The 17861-nt window shown below is 42.3% G+C and overlaps 1 protein-coding gene across 7 annotated transcripts in view; it reads left to right on the top strand.

The window, feature by feature from the left end:
• Nucleotides 1–782: 782 nt before the first annotated feature.
• prrc2c (proline-rich coiled-coil 2C) overlaps nt 783–17861 on the top strand; it is a 30633-nt gene continuing 13554 nt past the window's right edge. For 4 of the 7 annotated variants that reach the window (XM_023954007.2, XM_078945641.1, XM_078945642.1 and 1 more), the window contains exons 1-11: nt 835–1195; nt 4265–4434; nt 4969–5143; nt 10204–10307; nt 10585–10710; nt 10843–11138; nt 11300–11379; nt 14248–14384; nt 14498–14585; nt 14967–15150; nt 16713–17340. In XM_023954007.2, the coding sequence (XP_023809775.1) occupies nt 4320–4434; nt 4969–5143; nt 10204–10307; nt 10585–10710; nt 10843–11138; nt 11300–11379; nt 14248–14384; nt 14498–14585; nt 14967–15150; nt 16713–17340 (1933 nt within the window). In that variant the 5' untranslated portion in view covers nt 835–1195; nt 4265–4319. Of the gene's footprint in view, nt 1196–4264; nt 4435–4968; nt 5144–9105; nt 9268–10203; nt 10308–10584; nt 10711–10842; nt 11139–11299; nt 11380–14247; nt 14385–14497; nt 14586–14966; nt 15151–16712; nt 17341–17861 lie in introns of those variants that run through there. The other 3 variants (XM_023954002.2, XM_078945640.1, XM_078945644.1) reach the window with 3 other exon arrangements.

The following is a 17861-nucleotide window of genomic DNA, read 5'->3' as shown; positions in this document are numbered from 1 at the left end:
ACGGTTATGCGGTTCCAGTATGCTGCAGGGTTCTACAGCAGCCTAAATGTGTTAAGGACTAACACCGAAGTTAAGAGTTCTAAAATAGACTGAGTTTTGTTTTGTTCATTGGCAATCTGGATGTTTGCCTGAAATAAATACGTTTTGGGCAGATTATCACAATTGCTCTTATTTTAAGATACCATTTTAATCTATTTTTACTCATGGTATGTTTTCTGTCTCTTATCCCAGGGATCGAGGACTGCACTAAAACGTTTGGTCTTCTGTGCAGGAAGACCAAACATCAGACACTTTTTTCCAGAATGTGAACAACTAAAACTCAGAGTCATGCCTAAATATGCAGCACACCATTGATGTATTTGAAATCAAATGTAATATAACGTTATAACTACCACATCTGCTTGGTTTGATTTTTTTCATGAAGTAACTTGAGACTATCTTGACTGTAAAAAAAATATTTATATATACATATATAACTTAAGTTATAAGCTACCTAACTTATATAATATAGGTTAATTTTTGGATGGATAATTTAGACTCTTTACAAATCAACCATCACTAAACTTTGGCAGAATATGAGCATCTTGGAGATAAACCCTAACTCTGTTTTAATTGGAATTATTGACTGATTAAAACAAGAAAACAAATAACGTGCTATTTTAGTTGACATTTAGCGACTATTTTATAGTTTACATCATATTTAGTTGTGATAAGACTCAAAGGCTGAATCTGGATTATTGAACCTTAATTGCTGAACACAAACAAGAACAGATGGTTGACTATGCTGATCGCTTTTAAGCGGGTATGAGGAATGAAATCTGGCAACTCCAACCTGCCATCTTTGATTGTGCGACGGCCGAGCGGGGGCCTCACTCAACGAACAAACTGGTCTGGCACGAGATAACGGGTGGGGAAAAGACGCCGAGCCACGAGTCCGCCGCGCACCGGTTCCGGTAGAGACGGCCGAACAGAAGAGAAGCACGAGGGGCAGGAAGGCGCGCCTGCGCTGATATTCTCCGTTATTTGTGCGGTCTGTCGGCAGCGAGGGGCGCCACTCGTCGTTAGCCGAAGCGGGTTAGCGGGCTAGCCAGCTTTTGTAATCCGCCGGCCGTACCAGAATTCAGCTCTCGCACTCCAGGCCGAAAGCGGGTTTTAAGCGAGGCCGCTAAGGACATACGGGTGCCGGAGGTAGCAGGTGCGTCTTGATTTAAAGCAAGTCTCCATGCTGCAGCGGTGCTGCGGGCTAACGTCCACTCGGTCTCTGTTGCTAGCTAGCTAGCTAGCACGTTACGGCTACCACTGCGGGGCTGAAAGGGGATGCGCGTGTGAAGCCGAACCATGCTAAAGGATGCGAGCTGGTGGCACCGCGTTTGGGCTTCACGCACGTGAGGTGCTGCTGCTGAAAACCCACCATAACATTTGGAAGTGAAACTCTGGAACCCGGCTGCTGAACTGAAAGCTGGGCTGCCGTTGGGTCTGGCCTCCTGTCGCCGATGCAGACCCATGGCCTGTAGACGCCTCAGAGATCTGAGATGAAGCTGAATCAAACACTTTATCAATCAAAATGTTTGTTAGGGGCTTTTTACATTGACAGTCTGGCCATGACACTTAATAATTCCTGAAATGTAACGTTATCAAAGTGAGAATGCAGAGCGTTTGTGTGCAAACGTCTGGCTGCGCGTGGTGGTTCTGAAAAAGTTCTAAGCAGAAGGACATGATTTTTATAGACATGAACGGATCTTTGCTTATTGGACAGTAGATGAGGGGAAGGTAACTTTCCTGAAGCTTGAGCTTTTCTGCAGGGACCCCCCCCCCTCACCTGGAGTTTAAGTGGAAGCAAAGATGAAGTCCAAATTTAAGTGCTAACCTCTAGTTCTGTGTGGTTTAAGAAAATCTGATTTACGAACTTCAATCGCTAAGCAATTCCCAAACCTGTGGAGCTTTAAATGTACTCCGCATACTGCTCCTTGCATTGACATCTTGCCTCTGAAGCACAATATTCTTAATTGGTTTCCAACCGACTTTTGTCTTTACTGCACATATTTTACTACCAAAATGGGAGTAATTTAGGGCCATTTCTCTAAAACATAAATGCTGTGGCATGAGGCCCTCAGCTCAACGAACAAGGGAAGTTGGAGTGGAATTAAGTTAGCTTTCTGTGTCAAGCAGTAAACGGTTATGATTTTAAAATGACCCTTTTGTAGGGGATCAATGATTAATTGATTCATCCAACGCAGATCGATTTGGTAACTGTTAAGTTGAATCAAATTCCATTCCATCTGAATTGAGACACAGTGAGTTTATTTTACTGTATAATGAAAACGACCAAGGGCATCACAGCAGACAACACACTCATGTGATGTCATGTCAAAAACTGATCCGTCCATCATTCTAGTCCAATGTGTGGAAACTCTTTGAATTTAGAAAGTCATGTGACCATCCATTGTCTAGAATGTTCCCTTTGGATTCTTTGGATGTGGAAAAACAACAGTGGACTGAACTTTAGGAAACTCAAATGTGAATGGATTTGACATTCATTCTAGTTTACTTGTTTGTTTGGACACATATTTCATTTACTCTTGATGATCTGGAAGAAATCCAAGAATCTGGAAAACTTCACTGTTGAGTGGCAGGAATTTCTGTCTGAGTCTCACTGGTTGAAGTTTTGGACAACGATGTTCTGGATCCATTTTAGATCAGAAAATTGGAATGATTGTGATATCAAGTGAATTGTGGTCATAACAAATCGTCACAGCCCTACTTTTTAGCCAGAGTACTTTCTGGTCCTCCAAATAAGGAAGTGGAAATTAGACTGGTAGGATTCTTAAATCATTATTGTTTGTGTTGTTTCTCCTGGTTGAATGGACACCTAATCAGGTAGACTGTTTATTGTGAATATTAGTTGGTAAAAGCTGCAAGGAAATTTTTTGAAACACTTAATTATGAATTCTCTTGTATTTCATCTCTTTTAAAACTAAATGATCAAATCTGTTGTAGGTTTACAGTGTGCTCTAGCCAATTGTCAGTCAGTTTAGGCTTTGCATGATATAAATAGGCGTTTGCCCCTCTTGATGAAGGATTGGAAACAATTGATGAGAGGGAAGTGAAAGTTGTGTTCTGTTCATCTTTGTCTGCAAATGTCCGTTAACCCTTAAACCAGGAGCTGTCGAAATGACACGTTCTGTGAAATACTGTGACTTTTCAGCGGTTTGCACACTGAACATGATCAAGGCTAAGCTGCTTTTCTCCACTTTCAGATTTGGTTGGAATTACTGTAATTGGAAAAAAAAACAACAACCTGTTAGCAGCATGGTATCTTAAAGGGTGCAAACGTCTGCTCTGTAATGTTACAAAGCTACAACACAGTGGATTAAATTCTTATATTTAGAAAATAGATATATTTATATATTTATTTATTGTAATGAATATCCTGAAATAATGTTGTTGTATTTATCCATCGTAGCATTGGGGTCATGGTGTTTCCAGTATCTTAACGCCACCGCTGTCTCCAAATCACTTTTTACTCAACTTTCTCTTGCTGCTCCAAGTCCAGCAGGTTTATCCTCTCGTTCTGACTGGTTCCAGTTAAAAATCGCCACATGTCCAGCAGCTTCGTCAGCCTAAACTAAACGCTACATCCAAGTGAATTAACGGGGGGGGGCTATCCCCATATTGCGTGCGCTTGCTCGTGTGCAGACAGTACAGGAGGAGCATTGAAGAAGAAAAAATTCACCAAAAGGAGAGCTAACAAACATGAGTAACTTGGCGCAGAAATGTACTCGCCATGTGGCGACTGACCCTCTAGCTTTTACTCGCCAAAGATGAGGAAATGCATGGGAGTGGCGAGAGACGCTGCTCATAGGTGAAATAAAGGATTTCTCGGAACATTTTGTAGTTTGAGAAAATTCTGTAAACGTGTGACGATATACATTTTACACTTCAATTAAGTCCAAGTGCTTGTAGGATATGAAATCTCTTAAAGAAGCTTTTTAGTTCAGATGCAGTGACTTGTACTTATTTTAAGATTTACCATTTATCTCATTTGTGCTTTCATTGGGGTTCGGTAATAAAAGTACGGCCGCAGAGCAACTCGCACAACAACAACTGCGAGCGCAAACTGTGTATGTTTGGGACTTTTTTTTCACCTTGACCTAGATGCTGTGATCTTTACTCTTTTGCTTTCCATCTAAGTATATTCTCTCCTCTAAGTACTGATGGATGCCTATAAGTAGGGTTCAAGTTTTCTCTTTTCCTTACTCTCTAGGAGGCTGGTTCTGGAGGTGCAGCCAGTGGACCAGACTCAATGAGTTTCCAGCGAAATGTCAGAGAAGTCAGGGCAGAGCATCAAGGCAAAGGATGGCAAAACCAAGTATGCAACCCTTAGCCTCTTCAACACATACAAAGGCAAATCTCTGGAAACCCAAAAAACTGCTGGTAAGAACCCAATGTTGTCTGCAATTCTTGATCTGGTACTCTGCCTCTAGAGCTTGTAAGATTGCCTCGTTGATAATTCTTGCAGTCTTTATTGCAGATGAGCACAATGTTTGTTGAAGGTTCCCATGAAACCATACTGCGTATTCAAATGTTGGCCTCCTTTAAAAAAGAATACTTTAGAGGAAACTACAAACAATTGGCATTCAGTTTTTGAGAAGCAGGGCGTATCAGTCAAAACAGCCATTATTTAACCAGCCAATGCTGGGACTTATACTCCAAATTTTCTGGAGTATAAGATTATCAGATTCTCATTCATGTTTTGGACAGCACTTCTTCTGTGTCGCTACCAGTCGCAAATACTGATACACGCACCTACAGTGCCCTCTAGTGGTTGTTGGTGGGAAACAACCACTGGACGGCAACTGCTTGTTAGTGAGGCAAATAACATCTATACGAGCCTAATTATGTTTTAAAAAAATAGCTGCTAATAAAGTGTTTCCGTAACTTACCTTTTACATCCTTTGTTTGTTAAAGTGGCTGCTAGACATGGCCTCCAGAGTTTGGGCAAAGTTGCTGCCAGTCGGCGCATGCCCCCTCCAGCAAACCTGCCCAGCCTGAAAGCAGAAAATAAGGGAAACGACCCCAACGTCAACATTGTCCCCAAAGACGGAAGCGGCTGGGCGTCCCGTGCCGAGGGAGGGGAGGAGAGGTACATTTCCCAATGTCTCTTTTCTTTCTATTCCCAATTAAAGTTCTGGTGCTACACAGCTCGCCCTGTCGCAGCTACGAGTCACAGTGGCCGGAATTGAACTTTTGACTTGCTGGCCAAGTTGGCCAGTAGATTAAAAAAAAAGAAAAGAAAAACTACCGACCAAGCATATCTTTTACTTGGAAAAACAACATTTCACCCTTTTAAATCACCTACAAATGATCAACAATTAGTTTATTAAACAAGAACAACAACAAAGAAGACTTGGGATGGACACGAAGTTGACGCTCCTCACGAGCGCGTGCTCCTTACTGCTGTTTAAAGGCAGTAAATCCATCGCTACACACACACATTAACATTGTCACACTTCTCTCTTGTTTAAATTCTCAAAGTTCAAACTTTCATAAGAATAATCATAGAATGGTTTATAGACTGAAAGCAAACATCTGATCGTGAAATGCAGCTCTTGAAAGCTGCACTCATCTGTACAAAAGACACGGCACGGAGGAGATTGACACGGTCAACAGCCAATCAGGATGCAGAACTCGTGCGCTTGTAGAAAGAGAGAGGAAAAAAACGCCATGCTAACCTGCACCGAATAAAATCTGCAAAACAGCTAAACTACGATGCAGCGAGGGAACTTAAAAGGAAAAAGGTGTGCTGTTTCTGACCATCTTAAAGGTAGGTTCATTTGAACAGCGAGAGAGTATTTGATCCCCCAGAAACAGAGTTCTGGTTCACACAGACCAATTAGAGCAGAGTCTGCAACCTTTACCCCTTACAGAGCCATTTGGATCAGTTTCCCACAGAAATGGAAACACAGGGAACCGCAGCACCCTTTGGAAAACATGGTGTTTCCAGTGAACTGCATCATTTCTCTCATTTTTAAAGTTTTTGTTCGTTATTCTCTTCTCATTCAACCTCATTCAACATGTACTATCTTCAGAGGCGGTCCTGGCTGGTCTGATGCCCTGGGCGAAACAAAATATACTTGAGAGTTAAACATGTGTAAAGCATACTTGTATAGTTTAATTCACAATTCAGATATAGTGTGTAGTTGGTCCACACTTATCACACATCAGTTTGTGTTTTCCTTTGTTTTGTTGTTGTTTTTTTCCTTCTTGATCTGAATACAACCCTGACATAAATTCTGAACGAATAAATTCTGGTCATTTCCATTGTCTTCATGAGTGAACATCAATGGAAACTTAAGGACAAATTCTCCTGTTTTTTATGCTCAAGTGTCACATAAAACTGGGCAAAAAAAGACAAACGATTGTGTAGATTGCATCTGAAACATTGACCATATGAGAACGGCAGAGAAGCTTAGATGAAATCCACCAATAAGATAATTAACAATACTAGTCTACTGAAGTGCAAACCTTCATTCGCCATGTGACAAATGTTGTCCAAGTTTTTTCTCCTCCAACAGGAAATTTGGTCTTTTTGTGCACCTAGTTGGTGTTAATTTTGGACACTGCCTGCATTCCTTTATCCTTGTAGTGTTTTTCTTCCTATTCTTTCTAAACTGATGTTTCCCTCTGACCTCTGAACCTTGAATAGACTTTTCCGTCTGTCAAACACCCAGAGTTAAAATGAGTGAGATGATGGAAACAAATTCACTTTGATGCAGACTCCTTTCTATCTTTTTTTCTTTCACTTTTCATAAATTCCAGTAAACCCAATAAAGTACCGTAATTTCCGGACTACAAGCCGCTACTTTTTTCCTGCGCTTACAGCCCTGCGGCTTATTCAGTCACGCGGCTAATTTATGGATTTAATTAGCGGCAGCCATGTACGTACTTTCGAACTCAGTGAAAAGTTTGAATTCTCTATCTAACACCAAGCACAACGCATTTATATTCAACACACCTCTAAGCAGCCAAACAGCATGGAGTTGACTTCAGGTCTTAGACACTTCAGTCATGGTTCAACAAAATGAAACACGCATGCCCGGCCGCATCCCAGAATCCTTTGGGGCCATTAGACCCAACGTGCACGTGATCGCCGCTACATTATGATGAAGCTTTCAAGTTAAAAGCAATCGTTAAAAGCAGCGTAAAAAAGTCCACCGTCACCAACGGGTTTGGAAAAGCCGGTTTGCTGCGTGACGGAGAGAACAGCGCATGGAGTGAATTTACACTCCATTTACGGTTTCTAAGGAAACCGTACAAGTGGAATTTTGCTTTGAAAAACTGCCTCCGTGTGAGCTGGAGACATCTTCTCCTGCTGATTGAGCTGCGGGGCCGATGGCAGTCTGATGGCTCCCACACGTAACAACGCATCCGCCCCTCATACACAAAACGTACAGTATTAAGTCCGATTGCTTTGCACAGAAACGATTTGGTCCGTCCACCGGCGCAACGGGGACGAAGTGCTCCTCCCTGAAGCCGCCCTGGCCATAGGTGTCGGAGTAGATAGGAAGGGGAGACAAGGAGCGCGCGGGGCGGGAGCGGAGCGCGGAGGCGTCTGCGGAGTGCAGAGGCTTCTGAATTCTGACGCACGCGCCGCACTGAGGCGCGCGTATCGCGTATCGCGCTGAGGCGCGCGCTTTTCAGTCGCTGCTGCTGTATTTTACCGGTGTGTTTTTTTTAACCAGCCCTGTTACTCCCATAACGCTGCCGCGACACAAGCGGAAGGAGAGCTGTACCCGTTCACCCCTCCATGCACTGCTGATACTTGCTAATTCTTAAACACGTACAACAGAATGGCGAGCCGGGCGTTGGCCCCGCCTTTAGCCCCTAAGACTCATGGGAAATGTGGAATCGCGGATGTAAATTTCCTCATCATAACTGAGGGATGTAATATTGATTGTATGGTTACTGTTTGTAATTTTATGTATGATACCTAGATTGTCAATAAGTAAAAAAAAAAATGAAATAAAAACACCATAACTGAGGGACTTGTGAACAGAATAGAGGTCCATGCTGTTTGGCAGATGTCAATACACTCAAATACATGAGCCAGAGGCAAAGCTGGCACCACCCACAATGTGCTAATGAATTGCACTCACTCTGGGATGCTGGCCGTGATCGGTCAGGATGACAATATCGCCTAACATTTGCGCGGCTTGTACTCTGACGCGGCTTGTGTATGCATAAAACTAATTAAACACGTGAAAATGGGTGGGTGCGGCTTGTAATCGGGTGCGCTTTGTAGTCCGGAATTTACGGTATATTAATTTTATGGATGACAACTTTTTTAATTAGAAAGCAGCTGTTCTTTTGTTGCAGGGTCTTATTTTACAAAACCACAGAGAGCCAAAGCACAGGGATGAAAGAGCAGCAGGTTGCCGACCCCTGAGTTGGAGTATCCTAATAAACCTGTCAAAAAAATTAAAAACGCCTTCTTTTTTTTAACTAAACACCTGTATAAAAGACACCTGTTGACAGAATCTCTCTGACTTAGGAAAGGGAAATGGGAAAGAGCTTTGAGTAGATTAAAATGAGAAGATTGTAGACCTGCATTAAAGCTAGAGGCTGAAGGTTAAGGTGACAACTGTTGTTTTAACTGGGACAAAATACAAGAACGTGATCATCAATCCACCTTTGGGTCTGGGACTCCAAACCAGATCGGACCTGGTGTGGTTTCCATGACCATGAGAACAGAGAGAAATCAGCCTAAAACAACACGGCAGAAGTTAGTTGATGATCTCAAAGCAGCTGGAACCTCAGTCACCAAGACAAACCATTGGGGAACCATGGGAAACATCTTGCAGTGCTGGTAGAGCCCCCCCTTCTGGAGAAGACTAGTGTGCTGACCCGTCTGAAGTTTGTCAACGAACACCTTCATAATTTAGAGCAAGGGTTGTGAACCCAAATCTTTACTTTAAAAAAATAAAATTTCATTAGATCAGTCCTTCTCTGCACGATGCGATGCCAGGGGGGGTGCGCAGTAGCAGCGGTGCTTGGAGGGAAAAAATCTGCGCCACTATTGGTTTCCTTTTATCGGTTATATCACAGAGTTTGTACCAGCCTGAAACTGAACTGCCGTCCTGCAGATGTGCGCTCCTGACTCTGAGAAAGATCAGGGGAGGGGCAGTGGGCTCAGGCAGCAAGGTGAAACGCCCACTGATTGTCAAAACCTAAAACCAGCTGCCCGTCACATACCACACACTGCAGCGTGTGAGTATTGCTGACAATGTTTGGCTCCACGTAATTAGACTAGACCATCAGCAAAACCACCATGCAGCACCAGAAGCCCCATTAATGCTAACAAATACTCATCATTTATTAGCAACAGCATAATGTAGCGTCCCTTTCTCACACTGAGGCACGGAGACTTAGTCTCTTTTAAGGTTCCTTATTCTGGTTACTGTAGGCCGTAACCAACGCCGTACAACTTATTCAGCAACTCCTGAATCTCTCCCACTGAGAGGCCCCCCCCCATACACACACACACTTTTTATTCCCCTGTTCCCGCACCAGCCCTCCTCTTTCCCTTATTCGGCCCATAGCTGAACCCCATTGGTCCAAACTCCCAAACAGCATCGCTGCTCGATGCGTTCAATGAACTCCGGAACTTAGAACGCGACCCAACAGCCACCCAGTCCAACTCAGCACTCTACAATTACAATGTTATTAAAAAGAATCCACAGACTTGTTGTACTTTAAAAGTGTTGAAATGACACAAAATGCACACATTCACTTGTATTTTTAGTTTTAAACATATTGTATGGCTCTCACGAAATTACATTTAAAAATATCTGGCGTTTATGGCTCTCTCGGCCAAAAAGGTTCCCGACCCCTGATTTAGAGAGTGATTGGGAGAAGGTGCTGGTCGTCTTGTTTAAAATTATTCTGGTCTTTCTCCATGTTTGTTGGCTAACTAAGATGTGCTTTGATTTAAAATGGTACTGTAAAGTGGTGTTGTAAATACTAGAGGTGCTTATAAAACAATTATTTTTCTACCCTCTAGATAAAATGTATGAGCACCAAGCCCTAGAACTATCTAAACAAGTATTGTTTCTTGTATATGTAGATTTGCTGGAGATGGCAAACGTATGGAAAACAATTAGTCTAAAGTTGATCTTAAAGCAGGTTTTCTTTGACATTTCACAGGCAACAAGAAACTCCCCCACCTCAGATTAAGCCTGTAGTGTCACAGGAGCCCCCTGCTGGTAGTAGCCGGTCCTGGGCAAACAACAAGCAGACACAGCCAGATGGTAAATATGCTCACATTTGTTTTTTTACTCACTTTGATGATGGGCCACTAAAGAAGTATTTGACTGAAGATTTCCTTTATGCACGTAAATGTGCTAAATGGCACCACATTGATTCGGTGGTTGAAAAATGCGTTGTTGGGTCATTTTGCTGAAAAACATATAAATTCCGTTTTGATTCAAAAAGTTAGCAGTTTACCAGACGAGGTTCAATTCTGAAAACCATTGTAAATGGAGATCTGTTCCGTGTTGTGGTAACTCTGGGCATTGCGTTGTACAGGATCCTTACGTGTGAGCAGCCATTTTCACCAAGAGTTTCCCAGCCTGCAGGCAGCTGGTGAGGCTGAGAAAGGGGATGGGCAAGATGAGGAGCCTTATGGACCAGGCCCTAGTCTCAGACCTCAAAGTAGGGACAAACGCATCTACTGCACACTGAAGTAACACAACAAATGCAACAATATCTTGGCTTCTTCCAGTGTCAGCAGCTCTTAATTTGTGTCCCTGGAAAGTAATGCCTTTCTTCCCTTTATCTTTCCAGATGTTGGTAGTTGGCGTGAGGGTGGAGGCAGAAATTTAAACACCGCTTCCAGTCCTACTGAGATGGACAACATGACTCAAGAGGAAGGAAGTACAAGTCAGGGTACTTCTGCCTCACCGGAAGAGCCTGATGATTCTGCTCCTACTGTAACCACTGACAGCCAAAGAGAGAAGGAGGGAAGAGAGAAATTGCCCCCTTCCGGCCCTCCCCAGCCTAAACTCAATGGGGGGCAACAGTCTCCAGCAGGGATACCAACTCACTTCGACCCTGCTTTTAGAAGCATGATGCCACCTTATGTAAGTTAATTTGATGTTTTAGATTGAAAATGTTCCCTGGATTATCACAGGGGTTAACGCACTGAAAAAAAGTCAGATAAAGGTGAACTGGAATATAGCAAGGGACCTCTGTATTAGTGTCATCTACTTTGTGGTGTTTGATGATCATTGTCCTGCTCTAGATGTTCCATGCTTATCCCCAAATGACGGTTGGCCCAGGCCAAGGGAACCTCAGATACCCTGTACCACAAGAAGGAGCAAAGTAAGTTTAATGGACACTCCTTTAGATCAGTGTTTTTCAACCGGTGTGCCGTGGGAGATGGTCAGGTGTGCCGTGGGAAATTACCAATATTAACTGATCTTAAAACATTTTCCATCTCCAGGATATCAGCTCTGTGTTCATCCAAACAGGCCCTGATAAAACACTGAGTAGTTAGGAATATGAAAGATCGTAAAATACTTTTTTCTTTGTGTTTATTTGATTAAATTAAAAGACAATTTGATAAAAATGACGGTACCACGATTTAGCCGTAGCGTCAGCTGTTTTAGAAAAACTGTCTCCACCAATCATTCTTGGAGGTTTAATCAAACGTCATTAGTCTGACCAAGCAGAAGTGGTAAAGTCTTCACTTTCTTGTTCTGATTCTGCTCATAAAGTCTTTCATTCCAACAAAAATACCAGCTAAAGCTCGTCTTTAGCGGTGTAGCTTTCCACAGAATCCACAGTCTGTCTGCCATCGCCGGCTGTCGCACTGCATCTCCCATGATGCATTGTGTTAAAGTGGCAGCGTCTCAGTGTAAAATGAGTCTTCCCTGTTAAATGTCTTGAAACCACAACGAACACGCATCAAACAGTTTTTCAATCTTCTTGATGAAATCAGAGGTCAACAGTTTAGTTCTTCTTCAAGGTTTGTGTTTATTAACAGCCAAACATCCCAGAGTTTGGTCCAAGTCATCTTTCTAACTGAAACACTTTTCTAATAAGGTCTGGATTATTTTATATGTTAAACTTAAGAAGTAATAACAACATTTAAGAAACAGGATTAAGGTGAAGTTGCCAACAGACACAATTAAACTAAATTGAAACAATTTAATCATCTAAAAAGAAATAAACAAAATTTGTTAAAGTTTTCAAAGACTTAATTTTTGATTAAGACAAAAGAAAAACGAATAAAACTTCAACATGTTCACTTTTGTGTAGCTACAGAAAACATAAATATAATGCTAGTCTTTTTGTGTAAAATTTAACATATTGTGATCATATAATTGTTCAAAAATTACAGTTGCCTTTATGCTAACATAAAAAAAATTAGAATATGTTTGTTTTTTTTGGGAGGTTACATAAAATTGCAAGTTAAACTGGTGGGAAAAACAACTACCAGGGTAAAATTTCAAACTATAGAGTTTCTCCTTTTTTTAGTTTTAGGATGCTGGTGTGCTGCGGAAATGTTGTCAAGGATAAAGTGTGTCTTGGCTCAAAAAAGGTTTAAAAAAAACACTGATCCAGAGCTAAGATGGAGAAAAACAAGTTTGACTGTATGTTGAATCGCTCTTCCAGCAGTCCGCAGAATGATAAATCACGCTCTAATCTCCATCAGTGTTAATGGGAGCATTAAACCACTTGGAGGCACTTTAACATTGGGAGTTGGGTCATCTAGACCCACTAGACACTGCGCTAAACCTTTTTTCTTCAATGTTTTGTGATCTTCACTGGTGTCCATTAGGGTTGTGCCGATGGACGATATCATCGTCCATTGTGATGGGTGACTGACATCCCGATGGAGAGACCACCATCGTGATGCCACGCCCCCGCCACGTTGCGAGTCGACCCCATAAGCCGCGGTTACATGTACAAAATATCTTGATCGGATCAATAGTCGGATTAGAATCCAACCGTGTAGATGGGCCCAGAAAAATGTTTTCAGAATATAAAAACGTTCACTAAGGTCACACTTTCCGTCGGAATAAATCATTCGCACATGCGCAGTAGGGTTTGAAAAACGGAAGGATATAAACTCCGCCGAGCGGCTTTTTTTTTTCAAACTTTATTGTATGTAACAATTCAATACAAAACATTGTTAAACAGCGCCGAGCGGCTATATACATTGACATGCCAGCTCGGTAATATACGAGACGATCTTCTAAACGTGCTTTTAATAATGTTACGGTTATTATGAAACACCTGTTCGCTCATCATTTGAATTTTAATCCGTGTGGTCAGTGCTTTTTCTGAACGAAGCCAGGATTAGCAGTATGCTAACACGGGCTAACAACATTAGCTTTGGGTGGTGCTGCTTGCTGGCTGCACGTAAACATGTAAGAATAACATCAGCCTTTATTTAGTCGGGACACGACTGGAAACACAAGTCCGCGTGTTTGTTTGAATGTTTTCTAAGGACTGAGCGACATTTCTGCTTTGAAGCTCAAACCGCTGTGTGTGCTGACGATCCGAGCTGTGCTCAGACACACACTTTTAGACTCGGTTCTGAGTTCGGTAGCTAGTACCCCTAGAGCTGCGGGACGGATCGCAGTCTTAAATCTCCCACACATACCGCTCATGTACCCCCCCCCCCCCCCCCCTCCCATCAAACACAAAGTTCCCTCAGTTTATACTGGATCATCGCAGATTAGTCATCAGTTGGGAAATAAAATGAAAAAGCAAAAAAAACGAATAGCAGTTATATAAGAACGAAAAATGTAAAATTACCCCCCCCTCCCCGACGATGTCATCGTCCATCCCGATGGTTGACAGCAAACATCGTCAACGGCCAATTTAGGGGACATCGCCCAACCCTAGTGTCCATATTACATGAAATCTTTCCACCTTTATCCACCTTTGTCATGGTAGGGAGAACACGTCAATGTAAGGGGGGGGGTCATCTGGACCCCATAGGATAGCACAAGGGTGAAGACATACCCTTCTCCCATGAATCTTGTGCATTTCTTGGTTACCTGGAAACTGGTAGCATTATGGGAAGTTGGCAGGCTAGAAAACGCTTTAGTCTAGATTTTGCTGAGAAATTGTGGTCCCTGTCATTGTCTTCGTCCAACAGCTCTAGAATTCGTAGGGTTTAAAGGAATTGTTCATTTGACGGTGTTCCTTCATGAGTCTGTTATGCTTGGTCCTCAGAGTTGTTCGTCCAGGACGCTCCCAGCAGCCCCCTCCTCAGTCTTGGCTCCAAGACCCTGACAGGCCGTCAATCATCAGTGCAACAGACCTCAAGGAGCTTGATAACTTGGACACCGATGGAGATGAGGGCTGGGCAGGTCAGAAACATCTTTGCATACATTTCACATTTGTGTGAGAATGGGTTGGTTAAAAAATAAGTCTTCAAAAAAGAAAAAGGCATTAAGGGCTATTGTTTTTTGTGACCACTCAGGAGCTCAAATGGAGGTAGATTACACAGAGAAACTCAACTTCAGTGATGATGAAGAGAACCACGCTGCTAAGGAAAAAGCAGAAAACTGGTGAGCATTCTAACTGACATCCCTGTTCATCTCCAGCAGAAGCTCTACAGGGTTTTTTTTTTTTAGTTCTGTTTATGTAACATTTGCTGCAGGTTTTTTTTTTGTAAAGTCAGACCATAAAGTCTATTTCTTTTTTCAGTTATAAATGCACTGAATGGGTAAAACTTCAATTTAGGGGGTATAAATAAAGTCTCACTAGCCACTTTGGCAGGTGAGGCATTGTTCATCATCTCTGACAGGGGGCTCAAACTCACAACCATGACTTTTAAATTTATGGATGTGTATACATGTATGTGTATCTACATATTTATTTATTTGCCATAGGCTAATCAAAGCAAGTTTTTGAAACCTGTCCTAACAAGTTCACCTCATAACTTTCAGGGAGTGGGTGAGTAAGGTGGATCACATGAGGTCTCGTGCGCCAGAGAGTCAGGTGGCGTGGAAAGAGGGATCTGAGGAACGTGGCAGCGGTAAAACACCATGGGTTGACAGTGTGGACTCCAGAGTGGCATCCCCTGGCAGTGTCACGCAGTACAACAAATCAGTGGCTTCACAAGTTTACCAGGTAACACGTGCATGAACTTCACATATATATATCTATATATAAATCAGGATATTTTCCGGCCGTTTCAGAGTAAGCTGATGCGGTTTCTCCATCCAGGGGTACAAACTCAGTTGTAGCGATTCAGGAACCGGTGGCTGTGAAATGTTCTTTAGCAGACGGGCCAGCATGCTCTTCATTTCTGCCCCCTCCTCCCCCGCAGCACTTTCTGCGGCCGCAAAAGTCTCATACAAGCATTTTGAGTTTTTGTGATGAACCGGAGGAGCTACATGACTGAATAAAAGTCTGCAAATACACAAAACCGTGAATAGTAAATACGCGGGGAAAACCTGTAGATAGATATAGAGAGACATAAAGAAATATATGCATATAAAGTATTTTGAGTCTTAATTACTGTACTAATAATTCAAAAACTACTCTAAGACTACATAAATCTTTGTAATGGGATAGCTTTGTTGTGTGTTTTATCTTTGTAGTAATACAAAATTAGAGCAGAAAAGGCATTTTATTATGAAAGCATAATGATGGGAGAGCATGATGTTTCTAAAGTGCGGCGGGCTTTACCACGGCGGGGCGTGGTTTGTGGACAGAATGTAACCAAAGATCAGCTCAGTATTGAAGATTTAGGTAATTGTTGCAAACTAAAGAAGAGATTGATCGACAAAGTCAGCAGACATTCAGGACACAGAATGCAGTGAACTAAGAGAGAAAATGTGCAAAACAGCAATAGTGCACATTTGAGCCATGATAATAGTGAGGGTACCACTTTGTTACAATTATATTTTCATGACCATAGGGTTCACTGGGTAATAGGGCGCAGTCTCGGTTATGGGTCAGTATTTGACACATTATCTCATCATCAAGCTGTGCAATATGCATATCGCAAAAGACGGTGAAAATTGCAATAAATGGTAAATCTTAAATGTGCTAAAACAATCTTATGGCAGCTTGAAGGGATTGCTGGTGTTTAAGCCCATCTACATGTTACACACACACACCCATCCTAATCTGGAGCAGCATACATGTATTTTGTGCTGCTGACCTTTTTTTTCTTTTTTTTTTAACCTTTTATCATGTCATGCTACTTACTGCAGCAAAATATAATTTGACTAAATATCAGCTATAATACATATTTCCCCCAATGTTTAGCACACCTGACTAAAATACTTGTGACTCACTGCTGGGGGAAAACGTGAGATACCTGAGGACCTTATCATACTTGTCTCAGCATCTCATGTTTGGTCTGTAATGTTAAAACACTTGAACTTGTCTCTGGGTTCTGTCAGGTTTGTACCCTTCAGGTGTTCAGTGCGTCCCTCTGACATTCTTTGGCTGTGTTTCTTGCACAGTAGAGAACTACGGTATATTAAAGTCGTGGCGGGCTAAAAATGCTCCGTAACCGAGAGTTACCCTGCCAAAGTTACGACTATGTAGGAGAGTGTATCCACTTTCATCTTAATTGTTAGATTTTACTAGCTAAATGAGGGGGGATCCAGTTTGAATCATGCCAGTAACATTGGTTTGTATATATGAATGATTCACATGAATTCTTTTTGCTCTCTTAGACCAACAGCCGTTCTGCAGGGAATGGAGCTCCGCGGGGAAACAAGCAACAAGCTGCAGGGCTGCTTGCTGCAGAAGAGGACCCAGACGCTTGGAGGCAGAAACGGAAGAAGCCGTCAGATGTGTCTGAAGCTGTAGAACGAGCAAGGCGGCGAAGAGAAGAGGAAGAACGGCGCATGGAGGAGCAGCGTCTTGCTGCTTGTGCTGAAAAACTCAAGCGTCTCAATGAAAAACACAAGCAGGCGAACGAGGGCAAGCTTGCCTCTGCTCAGACTGCTAACAATGAAGCAGAGGCTAGCCGAGAGGAATCCTTACCAGCTTCTGCATCCAGTCCTTTACCTTCAGCTACAGTTTCACAATCACAGGCTCCAGTCAAGCCAGAATGTTTACCTGACGGAATGAATGAAGAAAGGGAAAGGTTGGAGCGTGAACCAGAGAGAGTTACTGAGGATGAGGCTCTGCTGCCTCCTCTGCCGAGCTCCCCTGCTTTAAGACCTGGGGCTTTGGAGTCCCAGGGCGACGTAGAGCCCCCCTTGATTAAGCCTCATCAGGTGGAGATGGAGGAATGCCAAACTGATGGAACTACACCGGCACCCATCCGCGACTACTTCAGTTTGGAGGAAAACAGAGGTAAACCGATTCTAAATGATGTTTAATGTTTCAACTAAGAATGTCCCGATAAGAATGTTTTGTTCCTGAGCCGATTCCGAATCGTTTGATTTTCATCCAGAGTCCAGATCCGATACTTTTGTAAAACATTATTAGAAATTAAAAAAAATTGTTATCAACTGATCCAGATCGGTCCCTATTTTAATTGTATTCAGTTGTTTTTATTATTTAACACTTAAACAGAGCACCTCTCTAAAGTGGCTTCAAAAATTAAGGAAAAACTGTGTACATGAAAAAATGTGTTTACTATAAACTAGAAAAAATAGTTAAGAATTCATCATATGAGAAAGTTTTGTGGCTGTAGTTTCAGGATGTTGAGAACATTTTTCATCAGATGTGATTCACATCTCCATTAGAAATGAAAAACAAACTTCTATGATTGTTGTTGTAGCATGAATGTGATGAGCTTCCATGTCTAAATCATATTAATGGAACCATTTATTAGTTCCGGTTGTTTGTGTGAGTTTGGATTTATTTAGGCC

The sequence above is a fragment of the Oryzias latipes genome, chromosome 4 (assembly GCF_053564925.1).
Source record: "Oryzias latipes strain Hd-rR chromosome 4, Olatipes_Hd-rR_3.1".
Lineage (NCBI taxonomy): Eukaryota > Metazoa > Chordata > Actinopteri > Beloniformes > Adrianichthyidae > Oryzias > Oryzias latipes.
This window is presented reverse-complemented; position numbering and strand designations above follow the sequence as displayed.